Source organism: Octopus sinensis, linkage group LG15 (assembly GCF_006345805.1).
Source record: "Octopus sinensis linkage group LG15, ASM634580v1, whole genome shotgun sequence".
Taxonomy (NCBI): domain Eukaryota; kingdom Metazoa; phylum Mollusca; class Cephalopoda; order Octopoda; family Octopodidae; genus Octopus; species Octopus sinensis.
Genome location: NC_043011.1, coordinates 4370767 through 4385934, shown reverse-complemented (window position 1 = coordinate 4385934; position 15168 = coordinate 4370767). Strand labels below are relative to the sequence as shown.

Below are 15168 nucleotides of genomic sequence, written 5' to 3'. Positions count from 1 at the left end.
AAGAGAAAAGAGAGAAAGAGATGGCATGGTCTCTTAAATGGTTTGAAATTTCCAAACACTCATCCCTGTATAGAAGTGAACTGTAGGTTTGCCTACGTTTTGATCGGGGTATTCAGGACAAATAACCTGATGAGATAACTGCCTTCATTCCCATCATAGCTCTTGACAGATACATCCATAAATCCTTTTTTTACCCAGCAGAAATCCCAAAAGAAATCATTGTCAAACAGCAGTGACTTCCTAGGGTTTATAATGGTTCTGATATTGAGGTCACTAATTCTGGTGAATTTTCTACCATAATCTAAGACCTTTAAGAGTAAGGATTTCAATACTGTTTGAACTTAAAGACTATTTATTCTCAATGCTGCAGAACCAGAGAAGGATGCTGCACTTCCACTGGATTTATGCTGTAGTTCTTGAGATATTGGAGTTGATAGCATCAAGAATACATTTACTACAATGCCTGCCTTGCTCTTAGAAGGGTTGATTAGCTTGTATTTAGGATTGGAAAGGAATTTAGGTTTGTAGAGTTAAAGTGTGATAAAAGGAGGGCATATGCGGAGGAGGTGTGGTGAGGCAGTTGACACAATTGTCTATCTTTAAGTGAATGTTTTGGTCCTTTGTTTTGGTGTCTATGCCATCATATGCTGTGATAATGGTTTTCTTAAAGGTCTGGGAGAAGAGAGAGAGAGAGAGGGAGAGGGGGAAAAGTGAAAAAGAGAAAGGGAAGTGAAAAAGGGAAAAGGGAGAGAGAGGAGAGAAGAAAAATTTAAATGCAGAGGAGAGAGGAGAGAGAGGGAGAGCAGGACAAAAAGTGAAAAAGAGAAGGGGAAGCGAAAAAGGGAAAAGGGAGAGAGAGAAGAACAATTAAAATGCAGAGGAGAGAGAGGAGAGAGAGGGAGAGTGGAGAGTGAGGGAGAGCAGGACAAAAAGTGAAAAAGAGAAGGGGAAGCGAAAAAGGGAAAAGGGAGAGAGAGAAGAACAATTAAAATGCAGAGGAGAGAGAGGAGAGAGAGGGAGAGTGGAGAGTGAGGGAGAGCAGGACAAAAAGTGAAAAAGAGAAGGGGAAGTGAAAAAGGGAAAAGGGAGAGAGAGGAGAGAAGAAAAATTAAAATGCAGAGAGAGAGAAGGAGAGAGGAGAGAGAGGGAGAGCTGTTACTTACGATAATAATACTTGGGCATCACCATAACCAATGGGTTGACAAGGTATTTTTGGTAACAGCTTTCTGGCTTCAGCCAAACTTATCCGATATGCGTCTTCTGCAAGAGAATTACAAGACATTTCAATTACAAAATTCAATATATATATATTTGAAAATACGTGTGTGTGTGTGCATGTGATGTGTATGTGGTGTGTATGTGTGTGTGCATGTGATGTGTATGTGTGTATGTATGCATGTGTGTATGTACATACAGTTGTGTAGATTTAAACTACAATTGAAAATGAAATAAAAATGAAGTAAACTCTATCTAATGGGTTGTTCTCAAAGGGCTTGAATGAAATGCAGAAATTCTATTACTCTACCGATTACTTAAAATGTGAGAAGACTAAATTTTTAAGGCGAGTGCTGAAATTCAAACCAACATGTATAAAAAGAAATATATATATATATATATAAAAATTCATGCAAAACTGAGACAATTTATCTGTGAGAAGGAGAGACCATGGCAATTTCATGATACAATGGTATTAGGGTATAAAGATGACATGGATGAGAATCCAGCATTTCTCCTGCCCATACCTGTGCCAGTGGCACATAAAAAGCACCATCCGAACGTGGCCGATGCCAGCTCCGCCCCGACTGGCTTCTGTGCCGGTGGCACATAAAAAGCATCATCCGAATGTGGCCGATGCCAGCATTGCCTCGACTGGCTCCAGTGCCGGTAGCACGTTAAAAGCTCCAACCGATCATGGCCGATGCCGGACCCCTAGCACCTGTGCAGGTGGCACGTAAAAAGCACCCACTACACTCGCGGAGTGGTTGGCGTTAGGAAGAGCATCCAGCTGTAGAAACGTGCTAGCGTGGAAAACGGACGTTAAACGATGATAATGATGATGATGATACCAGCAAGAGAAATTGAATTTGGTCATCAATGCAAACTATCAGAAGATCCTATTGTCACTGCTGTTATAAAATTCCGTGATTTGGTGGCCAGACATAGAGCTAGATAGACAAAACTATTGGGTTACATAAGCAGCTGATAAATAGACTATTGGGGGAAAAAAGAAAATTATAGCAGAGAGGTCAACAATTCATGTTCTACTATTTTCCTTAGCATTGGAGTGGGTGTAACAGTGTGGCTAAGAAATTCCACTCACAACCACATGATATCACTTTCAGTTCCATGGCAAGGCATTTTGGACAACTGACCACTTCTGTAGCCTTCCTCTAAGATTGAAATTAGTAAATAGAAACTGGGTGCAAGCCTGCTATGGATATACATATATATATATATCCTTCCATGCTAAAAATATTTACTGTAATATATATATATAATATATATATATATATACTCTTTACTCTCTCTTTTACTCTTTTACTTGTTTCAGTCATTTGACTGCGGCCATGCTGGAGCACCGCCTTTAATCGAACAACTCGACCCCGGGACTTATTCTTTTGTAAGCCCAGTACTTATTCTATTGGTCTCTTTTGCCGAACCACTAAGTAACGGGGACATAAACACACCAGCATCGGTTATCAAGCAATGCTATGGGGACAAACACAGACACACAAACACATATACTTATATATATATATACATATATACGACAGGCTTCTTTCAGTTTCCATCTACCAAATCCACTCACAAGGCATTGGTCAACCCGGGGCTATAGCAGAAGATACTTGCCCAAGATGCCACGCAGTGGGACTGAACCCGGAACCATGTGGTTGGTAAACAAGCTACTTACTACACAGCCAATCCTGCGCCTATATATATATATATATATATATATATATGTATGTATATATATATTAAGAAAAAGGTGTTCAGGATTTGGATAAAAACAATTTATTTAGAACTTTTATCCCTTTGAGGGATTCATTATGGATAATCATTTTTGTAGCAAATTAAAAATCTGGAGTTGAGTTTGTTTTCGTGGGTTTTGGAAAGAAGATATTTTGGGAAGTAGAGGAGAAGTTCTTTGTTATTTTGAATCTATACATGTGTGCATATATGTGTGTGTAGATATGTGAGTGTAAGCATGTGTGTGTGGCAAATTTTTTGAGTCTTGTTGAGAGAGAGAGAGAGAAAAGAAAGAATGAAAGAAAGAAGAAAAAGAAAGAAAGGGGTGTTTTTGTGGGATGGTTGATGAATCCCCCAAAGTGATAAAAGTGCAAAATAAATAGTCTTCATCCAAATCTTGGCTACTTTCTTTTTCTTAAAACCTGTAAGGTGGTGAACTAGTAGAAACATTAGCACACCGGACGAAATGCTTTGCAGTATTTCGTCTGTCTTTACATTCTGAGTTCAAATTCCACCGAGGTCGACTTTGCCTTTCAACTTTTCGGGGTTGATAAATTAAGTACCAGTTGCGACCGGGGTTGATCTAATTGACTGGCCCCTTCCCCAAAAATGTTGGGCCTTGTGCTTAGAGTAGAAAAGAATATATAAAACCTGTACACCACTTTAACCATCCTACACATGCACACACACACACACACACACACACACACACATATATATATATATATATCATCATTTAGTGTCTAAATTTTAAGCTGGTATTGGTTTGTATCTCTATATCTTATATATATATGGTGTGTGTACGAACGGGAAAATGGATGATAAAATGATACTGATGATATATAGACATGTACAGATGTGTATGCACATGCATGCCTGCATGTGTATATACACTTACATGTGTGTGTATACACTTACATGTGTGTGTATACACTTACATGTGTGTGTATACATATGTTTATCTCCATGTCTGTCTGTTTGTTAACACTATTTTAAAAAAACGTTTTCCCTGTTTATATCCCGTAACTAAAAAGTGTGATAAAAAGAGATCACTAAATTATACATTAGACATGAGTTGATATGATCAAATAGAAACCACTTGAGGTGGTGCTCCAGCATGGCTATATTCCAGTGAATGAGAAAAAAATGAAAGAGTAGAGTGTAAAAGAGTAAAGGTACCAGAAAAATGAATAAAATAAAACGGTTCTGCCTGGAGAATATGTCTGGATTCACCAGCATTGTTTATTTTAGCTAAGGTGCTTCCACAGAAAGCAAAGATAAGAGATAGACAGAAAACACTCACAGAATCTATGGGAAGAATCACATTTGGAATAAATGTTCAAATTTCCTCAGATTTGCTGTAAATATTTATGAATATGAAATTGTTTTATCCATCTTGTCTTTCTTTCAAATTCTCTTCCTTTCTTTTTCTTCCTAATATTAGCTTTTCTTTCTCTCACCATCTTTATTTCTTTTTTCTATTCCACTCTCTCTCTCTCACTTCTGGTTTAATGTGTGTGTGTGTGTGTGTGTGTGTGTGTGTGTATACATATGTATATGTTTGTATGCATACACGAAAGTTTATTTGCATATTTCCGATTGCATGTGTATGAATGTTTATGTATAAATGTATGCATGTATCTGTTTATATATCTATAAATCTGAATGTGCCTGTAAATGGGCTTTGCTGAATAGACACATGAATGTGAGTGAGTCTTGCTGAATAGACAACACACAAATCTGTTCTTGAATTTATCAATAAATCCTATTGATTTATACACCCCCAGCACGACCATGACCACCATCACCATCACTACTACAGTTTCTGTTGTTTTTACTGTTGTAGTTTTACACTTATGGTAACATCTGGCTGGGTGAAAGGCAGAGTTGTTGGAACAAATATACTGAAAAAAAAATCTGGGAGAGGAAAAAAAAAACAAAAACTGGATAAACTCTGGATACAAAAAGAAAGGAAGCAGCCTAAAAGACATCTTCTTCGTGAGAGCACAAAGGCCTAGATTTACAGACCAGAGAGGATGAAACAGAAAGAAAAAGACTATCTCCATTTCACCTGTAGGAATAGAAAATGAAGTTATTTCAGGTCTTAGCTTTCACAAAAGCAATAGCAGCACAAGTAAAAGGAAATAGCCTGAACCCTGTTCAAAATATTAAATACATCCTATTTTGCAGCCACCCTTGATGTGGATATTGATCACACATCAAGGGTGACTGCTTTAAACATCCAATGATGGAGCTCCCATGTGACTGTTTGAATAATTAGAAATAGCAACCAAATCATTCCAACACCATATCCTAATAACCTAAAAAAAGAAAACATTGGATAAAATAGTCTGGGGGTATAATATGCTTTGATAAAAGGAAGGAAGATGTGGTTGAAATGACTTTGATTCCAGAGTCATTTGTTCACTGCATACTTGATCTAAATAACAATATTTAAATTCAGCGCTCACAATCCTAAAAGACAATCTATCTGATTAAAATATTTCTCTAAATATATATCTGGCTAAAGGGTTAACCCTTTCATTACCGTATTTATTTTGAGATGCTCAGTGTTTTTTTCAATTACTTTAAATATAACAAAGAGTTTAGTAAAATAACTTGGTTATCATTAGCTAGTGTTAGGAACATAAATTGTGACTAAAGTTTGGTGGAAGATTTTAATTCAAAACTTATGAAAATAAGACATTTGTACTCAGAGCCAGAGCCAGTTTCAGCTGGGTTGGTAACGAAAGGGTTAAGGAGTTTGTTTTGCAATCACAGAGTCCTATGTTTGAGCCAATTGTATGGCTTCTTGGACAAGTGTATTTTACTATAGCCTCAAGCCTTGTGAATAAAATTGGGTGTTTAGAAAGCTATCAGGAGGATTAAACTTGTAATTTAAAGATTCAGTCAGCTTTGTCATACAATGTAACACTAATTCAACTTCAAAATTAGAATATCTGTGGCATTGTCAGCCTCTTTCACCATAATTCAATAAGCAAGTAACTCAGTTGATCAAACAGACAAATACTTATTGCTAAAACTGATAAAGATCCATTTTTATATCATATTAGTATTTACACCCATGAGGTTACTAACTCTATACACACCACATTTAAAAGCTACTATGGAAACTAACTACTTTCCACAGCTCTGTACCACAATAATAAACCCAGTTGAAATACATTTTCCATTCTGTTTTTCTTAGAACTATATCTCTTTGAAACTTTCTTCTTTTCCCTGCTTTCTCTGCAGCCACTAGCCACCATAAATTCAAACTGCACTAACCATTTTAACTTCATCTAATTATTCTAATCCTCAATTTAGGAGTGATTGAAAAGGCTACAGTTATAACCTCCTCTACAAACTAAAAAAATACGCACTAGGGGTGTATTTCTCCTGGAGTTCACCAAGAGAATAGTTATTTTTCCCCTTTTTTAAAAGGCTTATACTTTATGAAATCAAGATTTTGTGGATTGATTTGATGCTAGTATACAACTTGCCCTTGTTCTCTAATTGGATTGAGAGAAGTTATAAAATATACATTCATTTTGGCCAGAATCAAAGTTAGTAAGTGGTTCAAAATTCCAATATGTCATGTCCAGTGTTGCCACCTATCATTTGTATCAATGTCAGAGTCACTATTTGCTCACTTAACCTTGTAGAAATAGCAGCTAAAATCCCCTCACTACCCCTGAAATGAAGGAAACATTAGACAAGAAAGTCTTAAATACACCCTGACCAAGAAACAGATGGGAAGGTCATAGCTGGTATGTCTTCAACCACACATCTGTTTAAAAAACAAACAATTCCACCAATACTATCATGATAATATTGATTTTTTTCTGTTTGATTTGACAGATTTGTTTCTAGAAGAGTAGGGATATAAGTCAACTAAATCAAAATCTCTATATTACTGGGACTTGTGCAATCAATCCAAGGGAGATTAAAAGTAAAGTCAACCTCATAGGGTTTGAACTCAGTATAAAATCGTACTAAATATAAATTCAAGTGTGCTATACTCTTTTACTCTTTTACTTGTTTCAGTCATTTGACTGCGGCCATGCTGGAGCACTGCCTTTAGTCGAGCAAATCGACCCCGGGACTTATTCTTTGTAAGCCCAGTACTTATTCTATCGGTCTCTTTTGCCGAACCGCTAAGTGACGGGGACGTAAACACACCAGCATCGGTTGTCAAGCAATGCTAGGGGGACAAACACAGACACACAAACATATATATATATTATATATATATATATATATTATATATATATATATATATATATATACATATATACGACAGGCTTCTTTCAGTTTCCGTCTACCAAATCCACTCACAAGGCATTGGTCGGCCCGGGGCTATAGCAGAAGACACTTGCCCAAGATGCCACGCAGTGGGACTGAACCCAGAACCATGTGGTTGGTTAGCAAGCTACTTACCACACAGCCACTCCTGTGCTATGGTAATTTTGTTTTAAGAAGGCTGTTAACAGATGACTTAATCAGTTCTAAGGGTTACAAAAGTGATAGATTATTGAACACATAGAGTTAAGTTCAAATTTTACTACAGCCATGAAATAGTGCTTCTAAGAGGGGCACACAACTGACTTTAGTTTGTTTGAAAATCCATGTTCCTTTTCTATTTAAAATTTAGTAGTTAACAGTAAGAAGGACATCAGGATGTAAACATGGTTGATCTAATAAATCAAAGTAACAACATTTCAACCATCTAAACAAGGAAAACAAAAGAGAAAAAGCTAAATAAAAAGTTCCTAAGTCAGGCTCTCAACCATCTGCACCACTTTCTTTCTCATCGACCCACACACACACACATATAACTTTACCTGTAGCGGGATATAATGGTGTCAAGTAGTCTCCATCACCACCCACTGTTCCTCTCTGCACAGCCTGCTCAGGTAGCCACCATGTATCTGGATATGTTTTATTCTCACCAATGTTGAAGTCTGCTGGGTCTGTGTACAAGATCATTCCACTTGCATTGTACTGGGCTGCTATTTTTAGCTTTTAAGAAAAAAAGGATGAGAACAATCAGTGAAGAAAAACATATTTCTTCTCAGAAGAGAGAAAACAAAGAGACAAGCAAAAAAATCAAACAAGAATTATCGCAATATTAATTTGGTGCCAAAGTAATTGCTCTCTCTTTTACTCTTTTACTTGTTTCAGTCATTTGACTGTGGCCATGTTGGAGCACCACCTTTAATCGAGCAACTCGACCCCGGGACTTATTCTTTGTAAGCCCAGTACTTATTCTATCAGTCTGTTTTGCCGAACCACTAAGTGACGGGGACATAAACACACCAGCATTGGTTGACAAGCAATGCTAGGGGGACAAACACACATGCACATATATATATATATATATACATATATATACGACAGGCTTCTTTCAGTTACCGTCTACCAAATCCACTCACAAGGCTTTGGTCGGCCCGAGGCTATAGTAGAAGACACTTGCCCAAGATGCCACGCAGTGGGACTGAACCCGGAACCATGTGGTTGGTAAGCAAGCTACTTACCACACAGCCACTCCTCCATTTTTTTTTTTGTAGTTTTAAATGTTAATTCCCTCTTGGAATAAACTTCCATTTAACTATATTCAAGTAACATAAAATTTTGAGATGGAAATTTTGGTCTACTGACTTATGCTAATGACTCTACTTACATTACTCTTTACTCTTTTACTTGTTTCAGTCATTTGACTGCGGCCATGCTGGAGCACCGCCTTTAATCGAGCAACTTGACCCCGGGACACTGTTTATTTTATTTTTAAATTTATGCTGTCAGATTAAAAACAAAAGTAAATTCAAATGATTCAAATGTTGCAGGAGTTCAAAACAGAACACAAAACTGGGAATGCACTCAATACCAACCAAGCGTTTAGATGAGGAGAATCTCAATAAATGTTTAGCTAAACATTCTCTTTTACTCTTTTACTTGTTTCAGTCATGTGACCGTGGCCATGCTGGAGCACCGCCTTTAGTCGAGCAAAATCGACCCCAGGACTTATTCTTTGTAAGCCTAGTACTTATTCTATTGGTATCTTTTGCCAAACTGCTAAGTTACAGGGACGTAAACACACCAGCATCAGTTGTCAAGTGATGTTGGGGGGACAAACAAACACACAAACATATACACACACATACATACATATATATATGATGGGCTTCTTTCAGTTTCCGTCTACCAAATCCACTCACAAGGCTTTGGTCGGCCCGAGGCTATAGTAGAAGACACTTGCCCAAGGTGATACGCAGTAGGACTGAACCCGGAACCATGTGGTTCATAAGCAAGCTACTTACCACACAGCCACTCCTACGCCATTGATTAAAAACAATTCATATGTTTAGTGAGAAGAGACTTGAGGAAGCTTGTGCATTAGTTTCTGCAATAACCTACAGAGGACCATGATTTAAGTGGACCCATGCAAAATAAAACATTGGTCATTCTACAGCCGCACCACACTGGACAATCAAAAACAATTAAACCAAGTAAATGTATACAAAAATAACTGCTATGAAGTTTGCTCAGCATTTCTTCAGCCCATTAAAAAATATGTATTTCTTGATTGCATTGTAAGATCAAAAATAAATTCTTTATGACAACCAGTGGCATTCCAAGCAGTAGCTCAATCAAGGTGAAGAACCAGAAAGAACTACATTAAAAGGCTACAGTCAGTCTTGTTGGTTGATAAGTGGAATCATCCACTGCTATTTCTGGAATCCCAATGAAACCATCATAATAGAAGAAGGAGTATTGCCAAGTATAATAATTGAAATGCACCAAGAACAGCAACAGTTTACATTCGGAACTGATCTGGTGAAAAGGATCAATTCTTTTTATTGCAATCCCTGTCTACATATAGGAGCACTCCGCCAGTTACGACGACGAGAGTCCCAGCTGATATGATCAACAGAACAGCTTGCTCGTGAAATTAACGTGCAAGTGGCTGAGTACTCCACAGACATGCGTACCCTTAACGTAGTTTGCAAGGAGATTCAGCATGACACACAGTGTGACAAGGCTGGCCCTTTTGAAATACAGGTACAACTCATTTTTGCCAGCTGAGTAGACTGGAGGAACATGAAATAAAGTGTCTTGCTCAAGGACACAACGCGTCGCCGGGAATCGAACTCACAACCTTACGATCATGAGCTGAATGCCCAAACCACTAAGCCACGCGCCCTCACCCGTCTACATACTACACAAATGACTACAGAAATTGAGAGAACTGGGCTACAAAAAAAAACTCTTCCTCATCCAACTTAGTCACCAGACCTCTTTCCTACTGACTACCACTATCTTTGAGCCTATAGATAGATTTCTACAAAACGGCTTGAACAACCTAACACCATGTAGTTGGGATGCAGACTTCTTAGCATGCAGCCACACCTGCATTCATTTGATTTAAAATTTTATCCAAAGGTTTATTTCTCATTACAAGCATTTATCCAAAATATGATGGACGTTTACAGTGATTTCTTTAATATATCTTTTATTATTACTCTCTTTCTTTTACTCTTTTACTTGTTTCAGTCATCTGACTGCGGCCATGCTGGAGCACCGCCCCCAGTCGAGCAACTCGACCCCGGGACTTATTCTTTTGTAAGCCCAGTACTTATTCTATCGGTCTCTTTTGCCGAACCGCTAAGTGACAGGGACGTAAACACACCAGCATCGGGGACAAACACAGACACACAAACATATACACACACACACATACATATATATATATATACATATATACCACAGGCTTCTTTCAGTTTCCGTCTACCAAATCCACTCACAAGGCATTGGTCGGCCCGGGGCTATAGCAGAAGACATTTGCCCAAGATGCCACGCAGTGGGATTGAACCCGGAACCATGTGGTTGGTAAGCAAGCCACTTACCACACAGCCACTCCTGCGCCTATTAGTGTAAGCATCAGTTAAAAATACTTTAAAGAACAACTCCAAAACCCTGTTACTGGAATAAATAGATATGTACCATGTTGGAAAAAATGTACAGATTTTAAATATTATTTCAATAAGTAAAATTTATATTGAGCTGAGATTTATTGTTTTAAAGTTGATGGTTAAAAGCTATCAACTTTTTTTATTTGGACCAACCTGATATATTTTTCTTTTACTTGTTTCAGTCATTGTACTGTGGTCATACTGGAGCACCACCTCAAACGGTACTTATTTTATCAGTCTCTTTTGCCAAACCAAGTTATGGAGATACAAATAAACCAGCATTGACTGGGCAAGTCACAGTTGGAGATAAAACACAAACACAAAGACACACATACATAAATACACACACACACACAGAGAAAGCTGCCCCCTATTATAACAAAACCCTAACCAACAATGGCTTCAAACATAAATTAATATATAATCCCTCTAATAATAATCAAAATATTAATAATAGATCTAGTGGCGTAACCCCTCTAATGTTAATCAGAATAATAATAAGAAGAAACCTAAAAATAGGCCTAGGAAAATTATTTGGTTCGCCCATCCCTTTTCTCTAAATATAAAAACTAACATAGGTAAAAAATTCCACTCTCTCCTAGACAAACACTTTCCAGTAACTCACAGACACAAGAAAATATATAATAGGCATTCTGTGAAATTATCACAGAATACAAAGAGTGTCATTACAAGTGGTTAATACCAAGAGCCTAAATCCAATTGCAACTGTCATGACCCAGGATCCTATCCACTTGACCAATGATGTATGAATAAATCTATCATATATGAGGCAGAAGTTACTGCAACCCAAAATGATAATACAACTGATTAGAAGACCTATACTGGATTATGTGAAGGTGAATTTAAAAATTGCTCTGCCAATCACATAGCCGCCTTCTGACATAGAGACAAAAGTAAAGCTACTAAGTTGGCTAGCTACGTATGGTCTTTGAAAGATAACGAAACACCACATGTGATTAAATGGAAAATAATTGAGAAATCCATACCTTATATGAATGGATTGAATAAGTGTAGGATTTGTTTAGTTGAAAGGGTGCAGATCCTTTTCAGATCTAAGATTCCTAAACTCTCTATTGAATTCTAGGTCAGAAATTTTCAGTGGTTGCATGCGTATGTATAAATATATTTTGAAGAACTGGAAAATTCCACCTATTCCTGACTGACTTGATAGCTTTCCAACCTTATTATTTAAGGTCTAAGAAGGATAGCTTTTTTACCTTTTTACATTTTATTTTTTACATTTTAGTTTTTGTGCTTTTGCTTTCTTCTGTTTGCTTTCTGCATTTTCTATATGCTGTCTTCCCAGTTTTTTTTTGCAGTTCTTCTATTATTCAATTTCTTTAGTTTCTTATGATGTGTGGTTTTTGTGCCTGCAGAATATGTTTGAGATATTTCTCAACATATGAAACTATTAGTAGCGCTTAACCACATGCATTGCATCCCTTAAGTAAATAATATTTATCTCTCACTAGGTGGAGTACTTTTTTTGTTGAATTTTCTATCACAGAACAACACATTGTGTATATATATATATATATATATACACATACATACATATATATATATATATATATACATATACATATATATAAAATGGATGTTAAAAGATGATGATATATATATGTATATGTATATATATATATATATATATATATATATATAATATATATATATATATATATATATATAAATAAATATATGTATATATGTCATCATCATCATCATCATCATCATCATTTAACATTCGTCTTCCGTGCTAGCATGGATTGGATGGTTTGACTGAAAACTGGTAAGCTGGAGAGCAGCACCAAGTTCCAATCTGATATGGCATGGGTTCTACGGCTGGATGCCCATCCCAATGCCAACCACTCCAAGAGTGTAAGTGGGCGTTTTTTACGTGCCACTTATCAAACACCAACATCGGCCATGACTGTGATCTCGCTTGGTCTCACTGGTCTTCTCAAGTACAGTATATTGTCAAAGGTTTCAGTCACTGCCTCTGTAATGCCCAAAGTCTGAAGGGTGATTTTTATGTGCCACCGGCACAGTTGCCAGTTACATGACACTGTCATCGGCCACGACTACAATTTCACTTGGCTTGATGAGTCTTCCCAAGAACAGCATATCACTCAGTGTTCAAAGGGAGCTTTTTATGTGCCACTGGCATGAGTGCCAGTTATGCAACACTGACATAGGTCATGATAGTGGTTTCACTTGGCTTCGTGGGTCTTCTCAAGCGCAGCATATCACCAAAGGTCTCAGTCACTTGTCATTTCCTCTATGAGGTTCAACATTCAAAAGTCATGCTTCACCACCTCATCCCATGTCTTCCTGGGTCTACCTCTTCCACAGGTTCCCTCCACCTTCAGAGATCGGTACTTCTTCACACAGCTGTCCATGCCCATACACATCACATGACCATACCAGCACAGTCATCTCTCATGCGCACCACATCTGATGCCTTTTATGCTCAACTTTTCTCTCAAGATGCTTACATTTAGTTGTGCATGCACACTGACATTACACATACAGCGAAGCTTCCTTTCTTTCAAGCCTACACATGTCTTCAGCAGTCACAGCCCATGTTTCACTGCCATGTAGCAAAGCTGTTTGCACACAAGCATTGTTCAATATGCCTTTCACTCTAAGGCCCTTTGTCATCAACAAAGGTAGTAGCTATCTGAACTTTGCCAAGCCTATTCTTATTCTAGCAGCTATGCTCTTGGAGCATTCACCTCTGCTACTAATTTGGTCACCTAGGTAATGGAAGCTACCAACTACTTCTAGTTTACCCCTCTGGCATTTGATGGAGTCTATTTTCTGTACATTTTTAGTGTTAATCGTACCTGTGCACCTTCCACACACAAAAACTATTTTCCCTGTTAACATTCCTCTAATATTGCTGCACCTCTTATATGTCCATAACTTACACAGAGTACATCTTATGGAGTTAATACCTATGCCTTTTCTGCAGATCGAGCAAGGCCATCTACGCGAAGAAATTTGTGATTTGTCTGCTCTCCTACTTACTAAGACTTTGATTTTGATGGATTAACTCTAAGGCCCTTTGACTTTAGACCTTGCTTCTATGCCTGAAATTTCTTCTCTAGTTCTGGTGGTGGTTTATAACAATATATATATATATAAAGTTAATCCAAACAAGAAAACGCAAAAAAACAAAAGAACACAACAACGCGAGGACGTGGAACAAATATAGTATTATTGGACGCTCAGGAAGAAGGGAAGAAGGAGGGTTTAACGTTTCGAGCGAAGCTCTTCGTCGGAAACATAGGAGAAGGAAAGATCCCAAGAAGGGAACACAGAGGAAATACACAACACACTTCTTTCAGTTTCCATTTCTCAAATTCACTCACAAGATTTTAATCAACCAAGAGCTTTATGAGGAGACATTGGCCCAAAGTGCCATGCAGTGGTATTGAACCCAAGACAATGTGGTTGGGAAGCAAACTTCTTACCATGCAGCCATGCCAGCATTAATTAAATTTAAAATTTAATTCCAGGTTTTATTTCTCATTACAAGCATTCAGTCTTAATATAATATATATAAACAGTGATTTTTTTTTTCCCTATTATTATCAGTGTAAGCTATCTCTGTTAACACTTAGAGATTGATGAATGAACCTGCTGAAAGCAAAAATGTTTAGTGGAAACAGCAGAAGAAAAAAATGTATCTAATTTGAGAAAATAGACTGGTAGGAGGTCTGTAACTTCATTGGTGACATGGTTTCAAGGCAAGCAATAGGTATACGGTTCAAATCCTGTTAATGAGCTTATCTCCATTTGGTGCTTATATAAATATCTAATGTCAGTAACAGTTTGGCTTTCTTCTTTCTACTTTTATTTTGAATTGTCAATTCATTATTAAGGGTAAATACTATGGAATATAAGAAAAGCTTGAACAGAGTCTCTTGCTCGGGTTTGTAAGGGAAATAACTATAAAGCATTTTTAGAGAGTTATAGCCAAAAAATAGCAAAAAAAATGTATTAAAAATGGAAAAAAAATGATGGTAAATTTTTTTTTAAATCGTTGACTCATCGTAGACATTTTTAGAGAGTTACTTCCCTTATATAATAGCGAAAAAATGCATTAAAATGGAAAAAAATGATGGTAAATTATTTTTTAAATTGTAGACTCAGAAAGGTTCGATATGAATCACAACTATAAGATACCTGGTTTTGGTTAAAC

General features: G+C 37.1%; 1 protein-coding gene across 10 annotated transcripts in view; it reads right to left on the bottom strand.

Moving 5' to 3' along the window:
• Nucleotides 1-15168, bottom strand: part of LOC115219722 (N-acetylated-alpha-linked acidic dipeptidase 2) — a 785126-nt gene that overhangs the window by 140982 nt on the left and 628976 nt on the right. For all 10 annotated transcript variants that reach the window (XM_036509422.1, XM_036509419.1, XM_036509418.1 and 7 more), the window contains 2 exons: nt 7812-7989; nt 1164-1260 (listed from right to left, as the gene is read on the bottom strand). In XM_036509422.1, coding sequence (XP_036365315.1) covers nt 1164-1260; nt 7812-7989 — 275 coding nt within the window. The remainder of the gene's footprint in view (nt 1-1163; nt 1261-7811; nt 7990-15168) is intronic.